Source organism: Aulostomus chinensis, chromosome 16 (genome assembly GCF_037954235.1).
Source record: "Aulostomus chinensis isolate RoL2024-O1b breed Wild chromosome 16, RoL_Achi_v1.0, whole genome shotgun sequence".
NCBI lineage: Eukaryota > Metazoa > Chordata > Actinopteri > Syngnathiformes > Aulostomidae > Aulostomus > Aulostomus chinensis.
This window is the reverse complement of record NC_141335.1, coordinates 26,661,068-26,677,131: the sequence shown is the minus strand read 5'-3', so window position 1 is coordinate 26,677,131 and position 16,064 is coordinate 26,661,068. Positions and strand designations below refer to the sequence as shown.

At 46.9% G+C, this 16,064-nt stretch overlaps 1 protein-coding gene and 1 long non-coding RNA gene across 3 annotated transcripts; one reads left to right on the top strand and one right to left on the bottom strand.

Moving 5' to 3' along the window:
• Positions 1–729: 729 nt before the first annotated feature.
• On the bottom strand, positions 730–13,949 carry fam135a (family with sequence similarity 135 member A). Of its 2 annotated transcripts, XM_086181250.1 has the most exons (21): positions 13,648–13,949; positions 12,246–12,375; positions 11,157–11,236; positions 10,813–10,952; positions 9,890–9,960; positions 9,602–9,775; positions 9,297–9,423; positions 8,040–8,193; positions 7,139–7,216; positions 6,673–6,722; positions 6,257–6,415; positions 6,101–6,174; positions 5,863–6,017; positions 3,846–5,757; positions 3,587–3,747; positions 3,408–3,499; positions 3,141–3,238; positions 2,883–3,034; positions 2,661–2,771; positions 2,435–2,548; positions 730–1,863 (listed from the first exon to the last, which is right to left on the bottom strand). In XM_086181250.1, exons 2-21 carry the CDS (start codon positions 12,320–12,322, stop codon positions 1,658–1,660), a joined length of 4,185 nt encoding a protein of 1,394 aa, XP_086037376.1. In that variant the 5' UTR covers positions 12,323–12,375; positions 13,648–13,949; the 3' UTR covers positions 730–1,657. The 2 variants fall into 2 exon arrangements, with proteins under 2 accessions (XP_086037376.1, XP_086037377.1); XM_086181251.1 differs by lacking the exon at positions 7,139–7,216.
• Positions 13,646–16,030, top strand: LOC147248017 (uncharacterized). Its single transcript, XR_015109596.1, has 3 exons — positions 13,646–14,934; positions 15,061–15,134; positions 15,944–16,030. It is a non-coding gene; the product is annotated as an uncharacterized LOC147248017 (long non-coding RNA).
• Positions 16,031–16,064: the final 34 nt, after the last annotated feature.

The window sequence follows — 16,064 nt, the reverse complement described above, 5'->3', positions numbered from 1 at the left end:
AGCAGTCCGCCCGGTTTGGTTTAGTCCACTGAAGTCCTGCAGGTTCCGGTTCACACCGGAGACCACGAACCTCCCAAGTTCTGAGTCTCAGCTCCGACCAACTTTGACCAGTTATGGACCATCGCTCCCTGCTCCACGATGCCGTCCCCTCTCATGAAGACCACATCACACCTCAGACTGCTCCGCTCGCGCTCTTACAAGATGTACATGTATAATTGTAGTAATATTACTCCTGGTTTGTTGAGCAGCTCAGACTTTCGTATCTATACGTATCTAGTAACATTTTAATGCTGTCAATGTTACCTGATGATGCCCAACTGAAAAAGTACTCCAGACTAGCAGGACAGGTACTTGCAGGGGGGGGGGGGGGGGGGGTTCTTACACTGCCCTCTACAGGACAGGAGCGAGCACAGCACCAAAGAGGAGCGCAAAGACCCGCGACCGCATTCCCCAAACTGCTCTGATTCAGATTCGTAAAAACTACCGGATTACTGACCGTTCGTTTCAAGAAATTACTTTAAAGGTGGCATTTTCCCTAAAATGATTAAAACAAAATCACAAAATGCTGATAAAATACAAAACACCCACATACTTTAATCCAGGTACTTTATGAAAAGGCTGTTTTGTATCATCCTGGTAAAAACATGACGAGCAGCTCACTGCGGGCAAACCAGCCGACCAGAGACCTTCAAGGTGGTCTCCCCTGCAGTTTCAGGTTCTCAGATCTCCTTCTTTTTCAAATAAAAAGCTGCCTCATTAACTTCAAGAGGACAAGTATGGTAATATGCATATTTAATGGTATAGTATAATGATATAAACATTTTTCCAAGAAACATTTTTTAATCCAAGCAACTCTCTTCCAGTTTAAAACAAAAAAAAAAATCACCAAATGATACCAACCTATACTTTCAGTAAAACGAGTTCACATACATGTGCTTTTGCAGAACCATGATCGTTTCTTAAAACCCCTGTAATAAAATGTCGTAGTGTTACAGGCGAAGCTTTATTCCACCAACACCAGGCTGGCGACACGTGCAGAAAGCTGCGATGGAAAGACACAGCAGAAAAAATATCAACAGCAAAGGATTACAACTGGTGAACAATCCATTTCAAATCCAATATTTTGCCTTTAAAAATGATGGAAAAGAGTTGATTACAAAAGTAACTTGTACAAATGACAGTTTTCAGTACAAAAGCTTGTAAAATGTAGTTGTGGTGCAAATGAATGCAGCATCTCTTAAACTCTGGTTGTAATGGTGAGGACATTATGTGCAGACTTGCCTTGCCATTCTACTTGTAGCAGCTCTGTTTCCATTTCAGCATCTAAAATTGATGGACTTACTTGGGAGGAAAATAAAATTAGGAACAGACACAAAATTACACTGAAAATATACCAAATATTATGGGGGACATTATTTCCCAAACCCAAAAACAAACAATGGTTAACATGGCAGTAGAAAAATAAAAAAGGCGAACTCCGTATAAACGGTGATTCCAGTATAAACACAAAACAAAAGAATTCGTCATTTGCTCTCATTTCTCTGAAAGGTAAATCAAAGTATGTAAAAACGAAGTGTTAATCCAGATACCATCATCAGAATAAAGTTCAGGGTCAGTGAGGTATTCGCACCACATTCCTCCTGTCCATGTGTCAGTTCTACTGAAAGAACTTCAGGCCTGCAACCAGGAAGAACTTCTCCAGGAAGATCTCCGAGTCGAGGACGGCGATGTGGGCGGCCCGGCCGATAAGAGAATTGGCTGTGTTGGGCAGGGCGTGAATGACATCATATCGCACGAGATTACAGTCTTTGCTCTGAAGTACTGGCAGCAACAGATTCTCAATCATCTCAGCATACACGGGACCTGGTGAAGACAAGAACCACAGGCAGGCCCATCCACCTCATCAGCTTTGACTCATCTCACATGGCCACGCCGTTACTGTGGTACCCATTTAATTTAATTTAGCAGATTATGACAATAATTAGGAGAATTATTTTATCAATTAGGACAGAGCTGGAGCGGCCACTGAGCCTCCCGTCACTGTTCTGACTATTCCTTCTTGAGTTTGACGACTCTTTCTAGCGCTGACTTGGTCAATACGAGATCGTGGAACAGCGATGTGGTGTCCTCGCACTGCTTGTCCAGTAGTGTGCTGTGTTGTGCTACACTGACTTCATCTTGGATTTATTGTGCAACCCTAAAATGTTCATTCTCTAAATGTACGTGTCAAAATCTGTGTGTTTATGCATATTTATGTACTCTCTCCGTCTTTCCATCCACCCATGAATCGGCGGAGCAACAGATCTGACAGTGACCGAGTATTTGTGGATTCAAAGAAAGAAGCGACCAAACTAGCTGGGTGAAATTCAGCCCTGCGAGGTGATGCAGGTGGGTGTGTCAGAGAGCTGCGACCGTCCCGCTCGTGTCAACGTACCCGTCTGTTTGTCCTTTAATGCCGTTTTGCACATCTCTATTCGAGCAGAATGATAGGGGACGTAGCGATCCTGCAGCGACCCCACCAGCACCACATTCTTGAAAAACTGCAGACCTTCAGAAACAAAACCCAATCAATACAGAGGTTTTCTGTACAATCTCATGTTCCACATAAGAAGGTCCTGTTGCAGAGCAGCAGGTGGTCAAAACTGAAGAGAGAATCTAACCAGATTTCTTGCTGAGCTTGTAGAGAAAAGTTTGACGAGGATCAGAGTGATCACGACAAGTCAGCTGCAGCAGCGACCCTGACTTCTTCCATTTCTGCATGAACCACAGGCCTACGAACAAAGTTATAGGGTTGTGAGCAGGTATGACAGAGCAGATAAGAGAGACGAGCAGCTGGCAGTCAGCTACTGCAATCACAGACCTCTCAATGATTTGACACCAACCTGTGTTGACCAGGGCTGAGCTGTTGTAGAGTGTACCCAGGTGAGGTCCAGAGAGGGAGAGGAAGGTGTGCAGCCGGCTGAGATAACATTTAAACCTGGGTCTGGTCAGGACCGAGCGGACAATCAAGTTGCCCAAGGAGTGACCCACAAAGCTGCAGAGGAGGACAGAAGCTCAAAAACGAAACTAAAATAAGGCTTTTTCTTCTATTAAACCAGAGACTTAAACTAGTTCTGGTATTACCTTAAAGTGCATCTTACCTTATCTTTGACACTGTGAGGTTGTATATCTGGATGTACTGGACGATTTCATCCAGCAGTCGGTCTGTCATTGACTCAAAGTCAGCAAATGTATCATTCTGTGGATGGAAAGACCATTTAATTGGAAGACCCTACAATGATTTGAGAGCGTTTGGTTCAATGACATTTACTGCTCCAGTACTTGTGTTGGATAAACCAGTTGCTCTGCTTTAAGCCCCAAATTCTAGACGTGACGCTGATATCAGGGAGCAGTGTTTATCCAATCACCTGGTTCCTCTCTGACATCAGGAATTCTATGCGAGCACCAGGCAGTCCAAGCTCCAGGTAAGTCTTCACCAGTCTCAGATCGGCGCTGTTACCTGCAAGAATATAAAGGAACGAAGAGTGCTTTTTATTACAAACAGACTTGGAGGCAAGCCACTTCTCTGCTGAAGAAGCCGACCCACCGTCCAGGCCGTGAACACAAACTATGAGGTGAATGCCCTCATCACAGCTTTCATCTTCCTCCAAGCTGAAGTAGGGAACAGTGGACGCCAGCTCTGGCACCTCACTGTACACAAAGCCTGGTAGCCTCAGCTGCTTCATTTCTTCCTTGGCCTTGATGAACCTGGATAATTTGTATTGAACACGTTGATTTAAAATGTGTGAGCCAGGACAAATCTCTGCATCAAGCACAAGTGGGACATGAGGAAAAGTATCACTCACACTTTCATCTGTGGTGTCGGTGCACAGTCATACCACTGCAGGCTACAGGGAATGGAGGTAGAAGGGCATCGAGGCCTTCCCCCGCTGAGCCCCGCACTGCTGGAGGATGGGTTGGAGCAGATTGGAGCTTTTGATAGATCCTTTGTTTCGTGGATGTAGCCGATGCCAAGCTGTTCAAACAGAAGGCTCGTCTCCTGAGCTGCTGAGTCCCCAACCTGCTCCTCGTCAGCAACACCGTTCACAAACGCGTAGCCATCCCCTTCCTCATAGTAACCATTCTCAATCATCTCATGCTCAGCCTCCTCCTCATCCTCCTCAACCTGAGGTCCTGTCTGGATACCGAGTGTGATAGCAGATGTTTCTATCGGACTGATCTCAGACACATCTGTGCTAGAACAGGAGCCAAAGTAGTTTTCTACCATCCCACGTTTTACCAGGTCAGTGCTGCTGGTGGCCGAGTTACTGGAGGGGCACGCAGTGTGTGGGTCACTACGGGATTCTTTACTGGTCCCAGGACCACAAGCTCCTTCAAGTCCAACTTCAGAATTACCTGTAACATTGGGATCTATTTCCAACTCAGATTTTACAAGTTGGGACTGCCCTACTGCAGAGTCAAGGGTGCAGGCTACATCATTGGCAGGACTGGTCGTGAGCTCCCCAGTGAAGACAACACTCTGCTCCTGCACCAACACACTAGACTTCCTGCCAGGGACATCAACACCACTGGAACCCCGAGAGGAACCTTCGCCTTCATCATCTGAGGGCAGGGAGTTGATGGACGTCAGAGAAGACTGGACTCCCCTGACAGCACTGGCATTTTCTGGGTAAAGAATATCTGCTGCCTCATTGGGCTTCTGCACTAAACCTGACTGAGCAGGCCTCAGTGCAGGACTGAGGAGGGTCTTCTCTGACTGCAGGGCAGCTGGAGTTGACTCATCTCCACCTTGCTCTGCAAAGGGTTGTGGTCCTGGAACAAACTGAGTGGCAAAGGAGCTGGGCTCACTTTCAATGCCCGAGTCTGACAGGCGAGAAGAGGCACTGGGGGCGGCTCCATCTGGCAGCCTGATACAATCACTCTTTACCTGTACCGAGACCAGACAAGACTGGCTATGTTGGGTTGCCTCTTTAGCAGGCCTCTGAAACACAGAGTCCACCACTGACTGACCTGAGTAACAGAGGTCTGTGTGGGTAATCTCAGGAATATTACTGCTAAAAGCACCGTCATTCCGACATGGGAGAAGAACTGTGACATCGCCTGGGTACGGGTCCCTGTGACTTGGTTTCAGTTCGATTTGCTTAAGCCCGGCAGACCACTGTGGCACCTTTTGGCCACAGTGGTCGGCGGGCTGATCTTTGTTAAGTGGTTGGTTGCATGAGGCGACAGCCCCAGTACCTGCCTGAGGGCCAAAGACGCCTTTCTGACAAACAGCAGCAGTTATATTGTCATCCGCAACAGAATCAACAGCACTGTTTCCACAAAGTGCTGATGTGGCGGCAGGCTCAAACACAGAACTGGCATTAGTCCTTAAATAATTCACTGAGTCCCCCTGAAAGGTTTGTCGTTCCTCCTCTGAGTTTAGGGGAAGGTCCCCTTCCTTGTACTTTGTGCTAGTGTCAGTGAAAGGAGCTTTGAGGTTCTTATAGCCCACCAGAACAACAGAGTCCTTTGAACCCTGTCTAATAAGCTTCTTGGAGTTCTCAGTCTTTGAATTTTTTTTCAGTTTGACTGCCTTGCCTTTGGACTTAGGCAGTGGATCATAGTTGTCAGGCCAGGTGTTATCCGTCGGGGCACACTGAGTGTCCAATAAGGCGCTGGCTGCTGCGCTGCAGTCCTTTGAACTGGACTTGTCTGTTTTACTGGACGCCGAGCCAGTCCTTGTGTTATGCAGGCCCAGCCAGGGTCCATCACGATCTTCACAATCACCAGGTTGAACATAAAAACAGACAACCAACAGAAAAGTCAGGTGAGCTGAGCCTAACGACGATGTTAATTGACAAGCAATACTTTGTAGCCAACCTTCAGTGATGGAGTCCAGGTATCGATCCTCAAAGATGATTGGCAGGGAGCTGACATCACCATCAAGGTCAGCACATTCCACTGGCAGCGGAGGCAGAGACAGAAAGTAGCTGGAGCTTTTGATAGCATTAGTCATCTGCTGGTGACTGTGAGCACTGACGGGAGGAGGAGAGGAGAGTCGGTCAAAGGAAAAAAGGGGTTCCCATACTTGGACTTCAAACAAGACACTGCAACATACTGGAGCTCTTGATAAGCCAAAGCAGATTGTCTTGGATGTTCCAGACAGAAGAAAGCTTCAGCAAACCGCCTCACCTGAAATAACACCGGGATGCTGTCAGTCAGGGATATCTGTTATTTAAGCCTGTACATGACTTAAGACAATGGGTTGACTCACTCTCAGAGTGTGGTGCTCCATAGCTAGAAGGGCCGCCACATGCTCCTGCAGAGATACAACCTCCAGAAACTGTCCCCAGAGGGCCATGAGCAGAGAGCAGAGCTGAGCCAGGTTCATGTTTACCAGTTCTGCCAGCTCATCAGGGGACTCAGCCTTTTGCTGAGGTACAAAAGACAGCCCAGAGAACTCAAATGAGCATATTTCCTTCAAAATCAGCATCCAGAGCAATGGGTCAGTACTTTCTCTTTCTATATGGCCCTCTGCCATACTTCCTCTAATCCCCGCTGTCTCCCCAGCTAAGCTCCAGTTCTGATGGTGTGCCAGTCTTGTTGCTGTATAAACACTTTGCCTCACTGCATTGCCTAACAAAGGACAATCACCAGAGACAGAAAATAGCCGGACTCAACAGGTCTTACCTTAACTTGGTCACATAGCTCGGCTAGCCGGGCCTCTAAGTCCAGCTGTTCTGTGGAGGCAGAGGAAGAGTTTTACATTCAGATTCACTTTTGTGGTGCATTTCATGGTTACAAGGACGTCAGAAGAAGGCAGAACAGAAAGTGGCGTCAGACAGCACTTGTGTCCAAAAGTATTTCTCAATGACACTGGTCAGACCAGAGACAGCCGACAAACTCTACAGAACCGAACTTCCAGGCCTAGACTGGGGCACAGTACTAAAAAATGGAAAAAAAAAACAAAACAAAATACACAGGGAATACACAGCAGGCAGAAGATGCAAATGGCAACGGTATATTGACAGGTATACTGTCTCAGGACAGCGTGGCAAAGAGTGTGTGTTTTAATTTTTAGAAGAGGAAACTTAAGTGAAGAGGAAAGGGGAGAGAAAGGAGGGCTGATTAGAGGTGCGGAAGGGTCAGGACATACCTATGTAGACGTGCCTTTGACTTCGGGGATAGGGTCTTCTGAGAACTCTCTCATAAAGGACTTGCATGCTGGGCTTGGCTAGTAAGATTGCACATATAGGCATGTTTAACCCCTTTATTACTTGGTCCTCTGGGATGGGTTAGTATCTGTCCAGTAGTGTGGATTAGGCTTGTTAAACCATAGACATTACAGTGAGTAGTCTGGAAGTTGTGATTTTTTTGGTCTAGAGCAGGGGAGGGCAACCCTGTGCCAGGGAGGGCCGTGTGTGTGCAGGTTCTCCTTCCAACCCAACACTTTAACAGGTGATTCCACTGATTAACTCTCTTCTGTGGCTGAAGGTGTGTTAATCAGTGGAATCACCTGTTAAAGTGCTGGAGGGAGAGCCTGCACACACACGGCCCTCCATGGCACAGGGTTGCCCTCCCCTGCTCTAGGGGTTAGGAGACCTATCTACTGAATGCAAATGTGATTTTGATAAAAATCTTTACATGAGTCAGTAACAGTTAATTCCCTACAACTAAGCAGGTTCCCCAGTGTGCAGTCTGTCAGAGGGTAGAATACGGTGATGTGTTTGGGTCAGGTCAAATCACATGTGAGCACTATAAACTTGCAATATGCAACACAAACACCAACGCTGAAAAGACAAAACAATGGAGAAGCAACCAAAGCAAAAAATGAAACTGAATGTATCGAATGACTTTGAGAACTCCAGCAGCTTTCCACTTAGAAAGAGCATCGGTGTGCACGAGATTACAGCACAACATTAATAATTAGGACTTCAAGATTACACCATTTAGTAGTGGACTCTATTTTCATTTTATAAAGAAATGTCAGACTTGTGGCTGGCCAACCTAGATGTAGCCACTCCATGTAACCTCACAAATGCAATGATTCAACATACCTAGTTCCATACGGTGGGAGGAGGGCAGGTCCTTGGTAACGGAGGTGAAGTAGCCAAAGAGGCCCTGGTAGGCTAGGAGGAGACTGGAGCACAGGTTCTGGTGGAGACTGAAAGCATGCTGCAGACAGTGGTCGGACACCAGGAACGTCCTGCCCTGAGGACCAGGAGACACACAGGAGGCGAGAGATGATAAAACCCTGTGAACAGTAGTTCCAGGAGGACAAGCGCAACTCACACTACATTCACGACTGGTACTTCAGTATGTGGAAAGAATAACTCTCAACTCCCTTTTTTTGGTCCAATTCCACTTTTGCATTTCAATGGTTGTGTACACAGTCTATCCACCCAAATAGAATTTAGAGAAGGACCTCATTGTAGAGTGTTGACATCAGCTGAAGGCTACTTGCTAAGTTAGTGGCAATTATCATCTCTCAGGCGGAGACGTGGGATGTGTCCTGCAGGTGCGGTCATGTGCAGCAGGGCACCGCGGCTCTAAAATGAGAACACAACTGAGTGCTCTGGGTCTCCTTGGTCCGCTCCAGCTCCAATTTAGTTTAAACGTGATCAGATCCAGATGACATCATTTGGACCCTGCACCCCTCTGCTCTCCCCTCAGCGCCCCATAGTTTCAGAATTACTGCCCAAGAAAATGAAACAAGTCAAAAACATTTAAAAAGACAAAGAACACATTCAAATCTGTAAGTCTTTTAGAATGGAAATACGTGAACCAGCCTGTAATTTACACCATGTTTTGACTTTCTTGTTATTTCTTTGTGTCAGACCGCTACAGAACATGGTCACGTTCATTCACAAGTGGTCTGTTCAAGTGGCACAGCTGGAGTGTCCACCAGCTCCTGCTCACGTTAGCAACAAGATCGTCAAGTTGTCTCCAGTCTGGGTTCAGTTGTATGGAGGACGAGTCGAAGCCCCAGTGTGTGTATGTGGTGCAGTTCTCAGCAGTGAATCATGAAACCAGCACCATCATTATGCCTCGTCATCATGTGAAAAGCCCACAGAGAGAGATTATCATCACGGCCGCAACAAACACCTTTGCTGGTTTGATTTGTTGGGAACATACTGAGAAACGCTGGACCATTGGGATTTCTCTCTTCCGCTTTTACTTTCTGACTGATAAACTAGAGGAAAGAATCTCTGGCTGGACTGCTCTCTCTCTCTCTCAAGAGCAAGTGTCGCCCATCAGCTTCTCTCTCTCTCTCTCTCTCTCTATTCTAACTATTCAAAGGAGGGATGACTTACATCTGGTGATACCTGCTTTACATAACTGCTGCCAAATACCACGCTCTCCAAAGGTGGGATGACAGAGTCTTTGCTTTGTGCTGGAGCGTTGCGGTTCAGCCATGTTGTTTTCACTGGTCGAGGAAAACTAAACACAAGAGTTCAGGTTAAAATTCCACAGCCATTTATACTCCAACTGTTCTACTAAATCTATTGAGTGAAGGAGAAGAGCTGACTTGTGTCGGGACCTTCAGCAAACAATAATTCAGGTGAGACAGATTTCAACACTTGGAATGTCCCTCTTTAACAAGTGTAGGATTTCTGACCTGATGAGTGGTTGATGAAGCGCCACCAGGGAGGCGTGGATGGCGACAGAGACGACAGAGAGGTGGAAGTAGTCAAACATGACATTGACGTGTTGGTGGATGCCTCGCTGAAGGCTAAAGTGCAAATGTAGTGTGCGGCCACTGATATTCTGCAGAGAGGTTGGATCATCTGGCCTATTGACATTAAAAAAGAAAAAAAAGGAACGTATGAGCGTCTAATCTGCATATGAGGTGAAAATATAATTTCATTAACACACAAGAAGACAGTTGAAATCAACCAACACTTACGTGTAGTCTCCATCCGTGAAGTACAAATCCAAGAACAGCTGGAAATCCATGTCACTGAGGGACTCTTGTACCTGATGACACAGCAAGATGGACACATTCACAACATCATCATCAATCATTATAATGGCTTCAAAATAAACCTCTCCTTTTTAAAAACGCAAGGCGCAATTCACCAATGAAATTTCAATTTAAAAATGAAGTTTGTTCCTGAAGCCTGAGTCACATGGGACCAGCACTGACAGGGGACCTCATCCTCCCATTGACCCTGTAAGGTGGGAGTTCTTCCAGTTTTTCCAGGACACCTGTAAAATCCCAGGAATGAGACTGTATGACACAAGTCTTTGAGAGGAATATCGGAGAGAGAAGTCGAGTCCCCCAAATAAAATCCAGAGGGTGGAGACTCCACGCACAGGAAAACAGTCAGTCCTCCTGAAGAGTATTTAAGTACATGAGCGGCCATGTTTTTTAGAATCTGTTGTATGAAAGGCTGGACTGGTGTTGAGTGAGTACTCTATCCAGACAGGAGCGCAAAACTAATCACCACAACAAAACACCAGAGCCATTAAATGCTTTGCTTTCCTCTTCTGTTGACAGCCAATCAGAATCATCCAACCCACAAATATGACCACTGGGAGGGGGGCAGGACTCCCTGAGGCCTCCTGGTGTCCACTGATTCCTGTGGACACCTTGGCAGGTCCTGCCCCTTACACATGACCCCCATGTGCAGATGCTGAATTTAACAATCCCAAGTCAGAAAATTCTGTCATAGGGACATTTCTCCGGGAGTGCTTCCCTGAGGTGCTAGCTGCTTTTTATTCAAGAAGGCAAACACGTCTCATCTTAACTGGCTAGTCTTTCGATGTGGGTCTACTTTGCAGGCGTATCCACCACACAGACAAACCGGATCTCTTCGTCTAACGCACCCTCTTCTCGTCCAGCAGCATCATCACTTTGAAGAGAAGGACATCGTTGACCACCACCTCTTCATTCTTGTACAGAATTTGGAACGTTTTGCTGGAGATGACATCATCTTGGACAGAAGCAGGGAAGGCCAGATCAGAACCTAGACAAAAACAAAAACAGTGTGTGATTGTGTGTTAATGACCACAGCAAACAATTCAGCCCTAACCAGCCAATCTACAACTGTGTAAGCTTCAGAAACATGAGCTGGAGTTATGACCCAGCACAGGACATGACTGTGTCAAACGTGGCTGACAGTCAAACCTGTGACTTCAGAGATCAAACATTCAAAAACACATGAACGTACCTCCTGGGTGAAGTAGACTGGTCTCAACTTTGTGTGGAACCCTGGCTGGCATCTTCAGATTGGCACGAATCTGGTAGAACCTGAAAATAACAAGTACAGGAATGGAGCCCAGGCCCTGTTGGTTTGGCATGCACCTGTTAGCTCGAGGAAAGTAGCAAAGCTCACCGGTTGGGTTCTACTGCCTCAACTCGTAAAATGACACTAAACCTTTCATCAATGAATCATGAGCACTTTCTTTTGCAGTCACTCAAGTAGAAAACCTGAGCTCTTGAGTAGAGATGTTAGAGAGACAAGGGTTTCCATGACACATATACATATTAGTTGAATCTGTTTTTTTGAGTTTGGTCGAGAGGTAAGAAACCTGAATAGGCACTCATATATATATTTGATGGATCGCGTTCGTCCTATTTCTTCCGAGAACAGCTCACCATACCACTGTGCCACGATAAGAAGCAGAGCCACAGTCAAACTTGGAGGGGAACTTTCTCCTACAGCTGTATCCTGTTTGAGAAGTAAAGCCACTCTTGGGCAGTCGGTCTTCATGGGGGAAACTGCAACGCTAGCAGCAATCAGGTGCAGGCCTACTTCAATGTCTGTCGACAGGACTGAACCCTTAATACACACATATTCTCCAAAGCACACAGGTTTTCCCAACAACAAGCTTCTGTTACTATCGGCCATGTCACATACACCACAATGACATTTAAATGCACTGCTCAGATTGTCAGCTTGTTCCACTGACAGGTGATTTACATTCAGTGAGTCGTGAGATAACAAAATGCCATCATCACATAGAAACTGAGAAAAGTTCCACTTACACTGATATATAAATACATGCAGTCAAGAGCTGCTTTGTACAGAGTTTGTTCAGGGAGCAAGTCACCCCCCCAGGGTCTAAACAAGATGGCCAACTGTCCCAGATTAGCTGGGACACACATCATCAACCCTGGTCCCCTCGAACACAAGCTGAATAAAAGCTCAAGCTTAAAGCATCATAAACGGCTGTAAGCAGTGAAGGCATGAGTGGGCAGCTGGAAATACAGTGTTGTGTTTAGTTATGTGACGTAGAGACAGCAAGACTGGACTCACCCTCTTTGGAACAGGTCCACATTGTAAAACTTGTGAAGCTCCACAGAGAACTCCACTGTGGCCTGGACTTCAGACATCTTGGTCTCTACAGGCAGAGATGTCTCACATCACCTGGGATACACCTGTAGGCCTGCAGGAGACAGGAGTCCTTGAGTCAACCCAGTCACTGGCTGAGCCGCAAAGCCAGCTGCTGGGTTGAAAAGCATGTAACCAAAACCTGATAGTTGTTTATGCTCCAGCAGAAGGACATTAATGAACAATAACAATCATACATACGGTCCATAAATCAGTCATGTGTGGAATAAATAATTCATCCACTGGAAGACAACATGTCACTGGCTTCACACCAATGATAACCAGCAGGAGACACAATCTGACTGGGTTGCTTTGAGTAGTTTCAGGTTCTACGAAATACTACACAGCTTCTGTTTCATAAAGAGATGATCATTAAATGATAATCAGCTGCAACGAAACAAGAATGACACAGAGATTCATGCTGAACCACCGACAACATTAAGGTTGGTACTCCTTTGGACCTTTACGTAAGTCCTCATTACTACTCATCAATGGCAACAGCCTTTGTTGAAACTTCCGTGTAGCAAAGATGAAAGTTCAACAACACTTGCAGGGGGATGAAGGGAAGCCTTACTACCTGAACAGCAGGTGAAGAGTTCGCGGACTCAGCGGGGGGACATGTCTGTCTAAAGCTTATCAACTCAAAGACAGAGATTAAGGTTTGATGAAGTTCCTCCACACTTGTGTGATGGTTGTTATTCATAGCATGGTAATATCCAGAGGTGAAGCCATGCTGTCACTTCTCTGACGGTCTAAGCCACCAACAAACGCCAGATGTTGGTTGATGCATCCAAGAACGTCGTTGTTTTGAGCAGCTGCAACAAAACAAAGTCCCCTGACGTCACCTGTCCTCAATATCTTTGGTAGCCTAGTTGAGCCACGTTGAGAGAGAACAGCTCACAAACACAACGGCTTGGTGTGACTGAGAAGGCCTCGTCTTCAGAGAGGAGAACCCCGTCAGCGCCTTCAATCTGTGTTTAAGACAAAGCAGCCGAGAAGCCGCTGAGTTAATGAAGTTCCAGCTCACTGCTAGCTAAGCTACACGGCTGGACGCGAGTCCCACGGAGACGCGGCGAAGGTCCCTGCTGCTGCTGCTAGGCAGGTAGTCGGCGGCAGGTTAGGTTGAGTTAGCGTTACAGGTGGGTCGCAACACCGGTGTCTAGCTGAAGGCCCCTCAGACGTCAGCAGGTTCCAACACAGCCTGAACCACGCGGACATACGACACAGAGTCTAACTTGATAGCATGCTACATGACGGCACCGTTAGCCACCCACCGAGCAGTTGTCACCGGTCTAACATTAGCAGCACGGGCGAGCTAACGACTCACCATTACGCTGTTGGTAAGCTAACATGGGCTAACTAGCCATGCTAGCTCCGATCTCGGTTCTGTCGTCGTCCTTTCCCGCCGAGGTGCTGACACCGGTAGACCCCGCTGACTGTCCCAGCCGCTGGTCGGAGGGACTGTAGAGGAAACTCCCTCTTACAGTGACAGACCGGCCATGTACCCTTCAGGACAGGCGCGACTGCTGGCCGTCCAGCTACCTGAGCTCAGTCTGGGTCTGTCAGCAGCGAGCTGCGCGCTTGTGAACGTCCAACTGTGCGTTACTGCACATACTACAGACGCAGTTGACGCCACACGCTGAGTGTTGCTCCCCCATAATGGACCGAAGAATATTTGCTCACAAAACTACAACAACATTAAAGTCATCATCATCATCATCATCATCATCACCATCATCATCATCACCACCACCACCACAATAACATTCACCCATTTAATAATAGGCTTTTATCTCTTACAATAGGAAAGTGCTACTGCGTGCCTGTTAAAGATGACCATTCTTATGGCTGGTTTACCGGCCTGCATCTCTAGCGTCCTGGGGCTGCAGTTTGTCGGCAGATGTGGCTGAGTAACAGCAGTCTGGGGGATGAATTAGAGAGAGACACTGACGGATCATCACAAGTTCCATGTCTAGTTTCCCTGAGCTAACGTTCCCAGACGAATGGCCTTCAACCTCCTAGTAATCTACGTGGTGTTTCTCTAGATTACAATCAAGGATTATCGACAGTGGCAGAGTCCTACACCTCATACCTGGAAGTCCCCCATTTAACAGGGCAGCTTTTTCTTTCTCTCTTTTGCTCTGTCACTTGGTCTGACAAAGACAGATCTTGAGTTGCCTCTTGAGACAATGCTTCCTGCACACAGTGCTACCGTGGAGATCCCAGAGAATGTGGAGCTCAACAGTGCTGAGTAAATAAAGCCGCCGCGGAGGAACTGTGTCCTCCACAGATGAGGTGGACTCAGTGTGACACAAGTGTGATGTTTTACTGGAACCACGTGCTTGAGCACGCAGGGATCTTCATTCAAGTCAGGTGCAGGAGAGACGTTGACACGATGGGCAGTATTGACTCACCCCCCCAAGATAAAGGACAGCAGCCAGGCCTATAAGAGAGCCCTCAGTGGGCCCTCCAGTGCTTCACTCCTGCTGATGGAGCAACTATCCAACACCTTCTTCTCTTCTGGAAAGGAAACTGCAAAGCAGAAGAAACATCCTGCAGCGACTCGTATTTTATTCGTTGCCAGATCACATCATGAGATGGGTGGAGTCAGAAGGTAAATCTACACAAAAGCAACTTCTCGAGCAGCCTCATTTTATCAATCTTGTTATTGCGTGAGAATATTAGCTCTAGAGTAAATGTCTGAATACCAGTTCCTTCGATCACTCATTTTGCTTTCCAGAAACATCCTCCTGTACTCGTTGTGCTGCTGCTATGTGCTGCCACAGTGTCTCTGCACGGGGCTCCACTCTCAGAGTAAGTTCACCTCAGATATCAGCTGACCAGATCATGTCAGCTTGTATAAAGTAACAGACTTATTGCTGCAAATCCTGCTGTGAGGTGGCGCACGGTTGCTCACATGCCAGTGAACAGCGTCAGTCGATCCGCCTGCTTTCACAACAGCAGGCAGTTTCTCTCTGACTGGCTTGTGTGTTGCTTTCCTCACATGAAATAACTGCAGTTTGGTGTTGTACCTTTTCAGTGAGGTCATTTGGGCTCAGTGCAGCTGCGTGTCATGTCACAGACCTTCGTCATGGCTGACAAGCACAGCTTCATGTGAACCACTGCCACGACGATATCTTGTTGTATGCCCACACAGATGAGGCGTTCAAGCCCCTTTCCATTAGTGGTTTATTTGTCCTCTTCTGTAGATTCAGGACTTGATTCCTGTGTGTGTCTTTGTAGCAGCGTCACTCATTGACATTAGAGATGAAGTTGTTCTGAATATAGAATTTTCAGAGTAAAATGCAGTAATCGGTTACCTCATGTGTTTGAAAGGTGTAATGTTTAATGTACTTGTCCCTGGTAGATGCGAGCCCTCTACTGGAACTTTTTGAAGAACCCAAACTTCCTGTCCAGATGTGCAAAAGCAGGCAACTCTGGAGCTCTTGTGTTAAAGAGGAGACCCTAAACAGCCGGAGATAACCTAATATTTATTCAAGGCAGTGGTGCAGCTTTCCAAACACTGCGCTTTTATTTCCTCCTCACAGCACACACACACACACACACGCTTGCACACGCGCCCTGCGACTGCTAACGCCCTTCTCTCTGTTTGCGTCTTGCAGCCATCAGCTTCTCCTCTCAGGTTGGGTCTCACCTGGAGCAGCAGTCCTTGTGCCCTGAGGTCAGCGTCGGCCAGGATCGTTTCTCAGGTGGAGCCACTTGATCTCAGTTTATTATCTAGCT

Bases quoted from the DNA above. Each gene is read 5' to 3' on its own strand.
- fam135a (XM_086181250.1), bottom strand. From the start codon at position 12,322: ATGTCTGAAGTCCAGGCCACAGTGGAGTTCTCTGTGGAGCTTCACAAG. The intron at 9,776-9,889 runs GTAAGTGTTGGT...TAATGTCAATAG, and splicing joins TTCACGGATGGAGACTACAC to GCCAGATGATCCAACCTCTC. The intron at 7,217-8,039 runs GTATGTTGAATC...CAATCTTACTAG, and splicing joins CTCCCACCGTATGGAACTAG to CCAAGCCCAGCATGCAAGTC.